Here is an 8,264-nt window from a genome sequence, read left to right as displayed (position 1 = left end):
TATAGGGATGGCCAGTTCGCTCACTTCGGAGAGCATGGTGCCGACAACACCAAGTCAAGGGTTAAGATCCCCTTACTAGTCATCTTTTAAAAAAACAAAACAAAACATTTTAAGGCCAGGGAGTGTGGCCTGTGCTGAAACTGCTCAGGAGCATGACCCTGCCCAGGGAGGGGCCCTCAGTCACTCACAGTTCAGGACGATCTGGGCAGCGCGGTAGAGCTCCAGATGGCACAGGAGGTCCACAAGCTGCTGGACGGTGGCCTGCCGCATGCCCCACCACCACAGCAGCTCCCGCGTGATGCTCACACCCTGCACCCGCTCCATGGACTTGATCTTCCGCAGCTGGGTCAGGTCTGTGATCACATAGGAGGCTGGAAAGCAAGTAAGAGGACTCTGCTTAGAGTCAGAGAGGCAGTCCCCCCACGAGGGTCCCCACACCAGCAGAGCTTTGTCCAGAACATCCTCCCTACCCATCCCTCTCAAGTTATAATGCTGATTCTATTAATACCCATAGGGACTGGCACGTGAACACATGAACATAAATATCAACTCAGCTGCTGCACAAGACTTATGAGAAAGACCACAGGACAAGAGAGTCAGAAGCCTTAAGCTGCAGCTGCTTTTTTGCTACGGGCTGTCTTTTCACTAATGGGAGACTTGGTTGGTAACAGAACTCGTCTCCCCTTCTACAATGGAAGCCCCATGTAGGCAGGGAGTTTCATTCCCCAGTGGGAACATGGTCTCTCTTCTCTCTTGATCCTTGTAACAGTTCTGTGAGGATGGATACAAAAGCACTTTGCCAATTCTGAAATACTGGACAAAATTTGCAGGGAGCTATCACTGGTAATAATAAAAATAATACATTCCTTCTTTTCGTTTTTTACCATAAAATGAATGGCTGCTCATTAAAGAAAACATGGGAAATGCAGGAAAAGAAAGTTCTACAGTGTCTCACCACCTTCCTGAGGCCACTAGGGTACTTTCCCTTTCCAAAAATTACCCCCCCTCTCCATAGGGATGACTTTGCACGTAGTTGTTGTCAGACTGTAGGTAAGATTTTGCATCCTGCTCTTATTTATTAACACTGTACCATAAGAATTTTCTGAGTTGTGACGAGCTCTTCCCAAATGGCACTTTTAGTGATCACATAGTATTCCACTGAGTTTACTGAAGTGAGGGAGGCATTTTTTAAAATTAGGAATAAAATAATCAAGTTTCAGTTCCAGGGTTTCAGAAATTATGGAGCAGGACCAGCCCGTGGCTCACTTGGGAGAGTGTGGTGCTGATAACACCAAGGCCAAGGGTTCAGATCCCTGTATAGGGATGGCCAGTTAGCTCACCTGGGAGAGCATGGTGCTGACAACACCAAGTCAAGGGTTAAGATCCCCTTACCAGTCATCTTTAAAAAAAAAAAAAAAAAATCATGGAGCAGGAATCTATGTGAACATCCAGTCATTTATTCACTCATTCATTCATTCAACAAAGTATTATTGAGCACCTGCTGTGCACTAGGCCTGTGCCAAGCTCTAGAGATACTGTGTTAAGTAAACCAAAATCCCTCTGCTGTATTTTTTGTTTGGAAAATACAAACATAGGCGGGCTGAGTGCGGAAGGGGAGGCAAGAGATGAAGCACGGGACCCCAACAGGAAGGGCCTCAAATACTGGGCTGTGGAGTTTGGACTTGATCAGGGGACCACAGAAGATCTCAGGGCCAGGAAGAGACGTGGTCCGATTGCACAATCCTCTCCCCTCTGGAAATAGGGAAGGGTTGTGACAGTCTCCTGCAGAGAGAAAACCTCCAGGAGAAGTGCCCTGGTAGGAATGGAAAGTTTCTGAGTTGCAACTTTAGTCATTGGAAAGCCCGGGCCAGATTCCTGGCTGGTGGTAAGTGATGTCAGTGGGGTCAGGGGCTGCTTCCAGCGGTAGACACAGAAGAGGAAGGAACACCCCCCTCCTTCCATGCACACACAGCTGCTATTTACCTGCCCACCTCCCACCCTTGGGAGGCAGCCTGATGTAATGGGAAAAGCATGAGCTGGGACTGCTGCTGGTGGCCAGTGGCAGTGGGAACTCAGCCGCAGCCCTGACCTTCTGTGGGCTGAACTTTCCTCACTGGTAATGCAGTAGAAATAGGAATTAAACTCTGAGGTGCCTCCTGCTTTGGACATTTTAGTTCCTTGAAAATGACATATCGGCATTTAACCAGATCCTTAAAACAAGGTCAAGACAAGACAGAGATCTTGGGGAATGAGTCACTACTGAGGGCTTCCTCACTTTTCTCCACACTGACAAACACTGGGTCATTGTAGAACATTTGGAAAACAGAAAAAAATCAAAGTCCCTGTGAGCATTCCACCTGGAAGACCATGAGAAAACCACTGGTTACCTTTTGGTATCTAATCCTCCAGACGTTTTTCCGTAGATATAAAAACATGTGCATATGTCAGCAGGACAGTACAGTTGTGGTACGTGGGCCAGACCTTAGGACTCTGAGACCTGGGTTTAAGTCCTGTCTCTGCCTCTTAACTTGCTGTGCATTTGGGGGAGGCCCTTCACCTCTACCTAAGACTCAGATTCCTCATCTGTCAAACGGGGATAACAGCAGCACCTGCCTCAGCAGTTATTGTGAGGATTAGATGAGTTATAGTACAGAAGCACTTGGAATGGTGCTTGGCACATAGTCAACACAATATAAATGTTAGTTGTGTTTATCTACACTCTATGAAAACCTGTTTTTATCCCCAGTGGTTAGCACCACATGGAGACCATCACCCTGATTTCCTGAATCCTATGAGTTCACCTGGGGCACTAGAAAACTGCCCATCTTCAAAGAACTCCAGAGCAGAGATGGCACAGCCTCCTGAAATGACCCGACCTAAGGTCAAATGACCCTTCTCCAGACTAACCAGGCTCCTCTCTGGGTGGGGGAAGGGGAAAACGCTGAGAACCTTTTCAATTGTCATGTCCCCTAAGCCTCTCAGCAACTCTGTGAGGGTTTTATTACAGATGAGAAAATAAAAGGCTCAGAGAGACGCAGTCACTTGCCTGACGTCACACACCTGGGCAAGGGTAAACCCAGGCTGTGCTCAAAGGCTGGCACATGCATGAGTGAGCAAGAGGGGAGAGGCCCAACAAAGGAGGGGGTGCCCCCAGGCCCCTTTGCACACGCCTGGGTGGGGAAAGTTGTAAGAAGCCTGTTTTACATGGGCTCAGACAGACTCCAAAACTCTTCACCCAAGAGCAAAAAAGGACGCAGCTGCAATCACAGAGAAATGAACAAGCAGCAGCCAAAATATCTGCCAACCTGAGTCAAATGCAAAAGAGCATGCAGATTTGTGGATGTGGGACTTTCTGAATCACTTTAGAATTCTTCCCACACCCCAAACCCTCCTCCCAGTACCACAATAAGCTCTGAGGGACCATCTTTCTCTAAAATGACTCACAGAAGCCAAGACATTTTAGGACTGAAGGGATGATCACAATCCCTCATTCGTTCAGCTGAAGAGGAAACCAGAAAGCACTGGGACATTGAAGAAGCAGCTGATAGGGCGGCACAGCTGGCTTGCAGTCCAGTGACCTTGACCCATCACGGAGAGTGGGCTGAGCATGCACCCAAAGTCATCTCTGCAGGGTGAGAGGTGGACACACCCTGCGTCCTCACCATTCCTACACCCTTCAGCTCACTGTTCACCCAAGTGGTCAAGGAGTACTGCCACTTGCCAGGCACTGTCCTAGGCTCTGGGGATACAGGAGTGAACAAAGCAGGTGAAGTCCCTCCCCTCATGGCACTTACACTCTACATGGAGATAAACATAAGCAAATAAGGAACAAGGTAATGTCAAATCTCATTAAGTGGAATGAAGGAAACAGAACATGGTGACGGACTAATGAGTCAGGCCTCTCAAACAGGTTGGCATGTGCTCTGACCTGAAGGGCTATGGTAGGCAGAATGATATCCTCCCATCCACATCCTAAATCCCAAGACCTGTAAATACGGTACCTGACGTTGCAAAAGGGACTTGGCAGATGAGATTAAGTGAAGGATTTTGAAATGAGATTATCCTGGATTATTTGGGTCAACCCAAGGTAATCACCAGGGTCCTTTCAAGAGGGAGGCAGAGAAGATGTGATAACAGAGGCAGAGGCCAGAGATTTGATGATGCTACACTAGTGGCTCTGAAGATGGAGGAAGTGGCCATGAGCCGAGGGATGCAGGAGGCCTCTAGAAGTTGGTCAAGGCAAGGAAATAAATTCTCACCTAGAGCCTCCTTGATTTTAGGACTTCCGACCTCAAGACTGTTAAGATAAATTTGTGCTGTTTTAAGCCACTACACATGTGGTAATTTGTTACAGCAGCAAGAGGAAACTAATACAGACTAGAAAGCCACAGGGTGAAGAATGTCCCAGGCAGAGGGAACAGCCAGTGTGAAGGCCCAGAGTCTGTTCCAAGGAGGGAGAGGGGCAAGGAAGGAGAGGAGGTCAGAAGGTCAATGGGGCCAAACTGCACCAATGCTGGCAGGCCTGTGAGGAGTTTGGATTATATCCTCAATCACAGTGGGAAGCCTCTAAGAATTGTGAGCAATTCTGGTATCTCCAGGGCCTACAAAGGCAGAGGTTTTCTCCAGAGAAGATATGCAAATAGCCAATAAGCACATGAAAAGATACTCAACAGCATTAGTCATTAGGAAAATGCAAATCTAACCCACAGTGAGATGCCACTTCATTCCTGTGCTCAGATGGCTAGAATCAAAAAGGTGACAATAGGGCCGGCCCGGTGGCGCACTGCTACAGTGCGCCGCTTGGGAGCACGGCGGCGCTCCTACCGAGGGTTCGGATCCCACATACAGACCGGTTCCCGCTCACTGGCTGAGCGAGGTGCGGGTGCAGCGCCGAGGGTTGCCATCCCGTTGCCGGTCCCGGTCCGGTACGGGTGTGACACTGAGGGTTGCGATCCGTTGCCGGACACGAAAAAAGACAAAAAGGGAAAAAAAAAAAAAAAAAACCAAAAAGGTGACAATAACAGTGTTGACAAGGATGTGGAGAAATTGTAATACTCACAAATTGCTGGTTAAGCCACTTTGGAAAACAGTCAGGCAATTCCTGAAATAGTGAAACACTGAGCTACCATATGACTCAGCAATTCCACTCCTAGGTATATACCCAAGGGAAATGACAACTTATGTCCACACAAAAATTGGTACGCGACTGTTCACAGCAGCATTTTTCATAATAGCCCAACCCAAATATCCACCAACTGATAAACAAATAAAATGTGGTACATCCATACAACGGAGTATCTTCTGTAATAAAAAGAAACTAAGTACTGATACATGCCACAACATGGATGAACCTTGAAAACATGCTAAATGAAAGAAGTCAGTCACAAAGGACCATATATTGTACGATTCCATTTCTATGAAATGTCTGGAATAGGCAATGCTTAAAGCTGGGAAACATGGGAGAGAGGATTGGGAGTGACAGTTTAGGGGTACAGGGTTTCTTTTGGGGGTAATGAAAACGTTCTAAAATTGATCGTGACGATGGTTGCACAACTCTGTGAATATACTAAATGCCACTGAATTGTACTCTTTAAATGGATGAATTATATGGTATCAATAAAACTGTTTTTAAAAAAGTCATAGTTGTGCCTTCTAAATTAATTTCTTAGGAACAGAATCAGTTCTGACATTCACAATTAAGGGCTGGGCCAACGGGGATAAAACGAGAGGGAGTTCCACACAAAAAGTTTGTCCACTGCCCAGGAACATTCAAAGTAGTTGTCACACATCATCTGTGCTGAGACACAGTGCAGTCCTGAAAATCAAGTGGCAACTGACATTCTCACTGGCACCCGGGCACAGCCCTGTTACCAATGACTGCCTCTAGGGAGGGGAACGGGGGGATGAGGACCAGGGAGAAGAAAGACACTTACCTTCCTCTCCATCCCAGGTGTATTATCTACATCATTTTCCCTAGAGCATCTACTACTTTGTCAACTAAAGATGGATCATAAAAATACACACTGAAAATAAAAACCTAAATCCATATGGCTAAAGAATATTGTCTGGCAAGGGAAAATGACTGTGACATATTTTAAGTGAAAAAAGCAGGCTATCATGTATAATGAATGCACAAAATGATTTTTGAAAAATATATACACATAAATAAATGTTTAGGAAAAAGACTAGAAGGCATAGCATATGTGGCACTCTGCTGGCTCTTAGCAGAAAGCCAATAAACATTAGCTGCAATTACTGTTATTACTACTGGCACCCGAATATTAAGAATGGTTACCCCTGAGTGGTAGAAATTGACCTAAGATTTTTGTTGTTGTTTCCCACAGTATCTTGCAATAAGCATGTTTTGTTACTGGGTGAAAACAGTTTCTGAACCTCAGCACTAATGACACTGGACCAGATAATTCTTTTTCTTCTTCTTTCTTCTTTTGGACCACATAATTCTTTGTGCCGGGGCTGTCCTGTGCATTGTAGGATATTTAGCAACATCCCTGGTGTCTACCTGCTGCATCCTCCAAGTTGTGACAAACAAAAATATCTCCAGACATTGGCAAATGTCCCCTAGGGGGACAAAATTACCCAGACTGAGAACAATTAGTTTAAAATATATATTACTTGCTCAAACTGGATGGATAACATACATGTTCATTTCATTATTCTTCTTTAAATTATACATATATATTATATACTCTTTTGTATAAATGGTATACCGTATTTCATAATCTAAAATTTTAATTAGAAAACATATATATTATTAAAAAATTTAGTGGCACCAGTTTCACTGACTTAAATCATAAAACTATGAATGATAATTGTTCACACTTCCTTATGATTTATAAGGATATCGAACACTTAGGTGTCAGGTGCCTTTTATACAATATTTCCATTCCTCACAACGACTTTATGAAAAAGCTGTAATTATCATCTCCAGTTTACAGATTAAGAAGCTGAGGCTCCGAGGGTTAAGAACCTGGTCCAAAGTCACAAGGCTGGAAGGTGGTGGGGTCTGGAATGCGGATCTCTGCTTGGGAAGCTGAGACCACACAAGCAGCCTCCTCCAGATGCCGTGGACCTCTCAGCCAAACATCAGGCGCAAACAAACCACACCAAGGAGTAACAGTGTAGCGAGTCCTGGAGGACCCAGAGGCCTGCGTTCCAGTACCACTCTGCCACTTCCCTAGGCAAGTTACTCTACCTCGTCTATAAAATGGGGTAAGGGAAGTATGCACATTATAGGCTGTCGTGCGAATTAAATAAGGTAAGAGAACAGGCCTGTCACAGGGTAAGCACGCAGTAACTGTTGATGACTATCAGTTTTACTGTGAACGGTAAAGCAAAGTAGAGGCGGCAATACTTAGCGACACACAGCTCCTCATAGAAATCTTCAAAGACCACCTACCACCTTCCAGGCGATTAAACTGAGGTCCAGAGTAGGGGCGGGCCCTGCCCGAGGTCACACAGCGAGAACCCGATCCAGAAATAGCACACACAACCCCTCGGATTAGGACCCAGTTAGCCAGAGCCCCGGAGGGGCTTGGCGGCCCGCTCCAGGCGGGATCGCTAGGGGGACCGGTCGCCCCGGCCCTCCCCCGGCCCGACTCACCGAACTGCATCCAGTCCCACTCGCTGAGCGTGTCCATGTTTCGGCACAGGTCGTCCAGCACCCAAGAGGGCAGCTGGTAGATGTAGCAAGACATGGCGGGGCGGCGAACGGCCTGCGGGCAGGCGCGCAGGTAAATGAGCTGGAGGCGGCTGCACCAGCTTCCCCAGCCGGGGCGGGCCGTTCCGGCGCGGCGGCCCGGGAAGTGGGCGGGGCGGGGCTGCCCACACTGCCCCCCAGCGGCCACGTGCAGCAGGACGCAGCCCCGCCGTCGGGACCTCAGCTGACCGCACACCCAAAGCAGGGTCAGACCTGTCAGGGGAAACTGAGGCCCAGAGGAGAGAAGGAACACGTTTAGGGCCACACTGGAATTCTGCGGCAGTCGCGGGAGGACTTCCGACTCCACTTGCAGTGCTCCATCACGTATACTGCATTCATCAAATACTCTATGAATTACCTACCATATGCTAGACACTGTTCTAAGGGTTGGTGATAATGTAAATGAAGAATGCCTATAAAAGTCCTTGCTTTCATGGGACTTACAATCTAGGTGTGGGAGGTGGGGAAGGAAACTAGCAATAAATTATAAAAATAATGAATAAGTACATTACACAGTGTGTTAAAAGGAAATAAGTGCTATTGCAAA

General features: G+C 46.9%; 1 protein-coding gene across 1 annotated transcript in view; it reads right to left on the bottom strand.

Moving 5' to 3' along the window:
* The window catches only part of IRAK2 (interleukin-1 receptor-associated kinase 2), a 13,849-nt gene extending 5,811 nt beyond the window's left edge, over positions 1-8,038 (bottom strand). Inside the window, exons 1-3 of the mRNA XM_008591841.1 lie at positions 7,985-8,038; positions 7,622-7,901; positions 189-371 (exon numbers count right to left, since the gene is read on the bottom strand). Coding sequence (XP_008590063.1) covers positions 189-371; positions 7,622-7,901; positions 7,985-8,038 — 517 coding nt within the window. The remainder of the gene's footprint in view (positions 1-188; positions 372-7,621; positions 7,902-7,984) is intronic.
* Between the last annotated feature and the right edge of the window lie 226 nt (positions 8,039-8,264).

This window comes from Galeopterus variegatus, unplaced genomic scaffold (genome assembly GCF_000696425.1).
Source record: "Galeopterus variegatus unplaced genomic scaffold, G_variegatus-3.0.2 Scaffold7336, whole genome shotgun sequence".
Lineage (NCBI taxonomy): Eukaryota > Metazoa > Chordata > Mammalia > Dermoptera > Cynocephalidae > Galeopterus > Galeopterus variegatus.
Note: the sequence above shows the minus strand (reverse complement) of the source record. Positions and strands in the feature narration are given on the sequence as shown.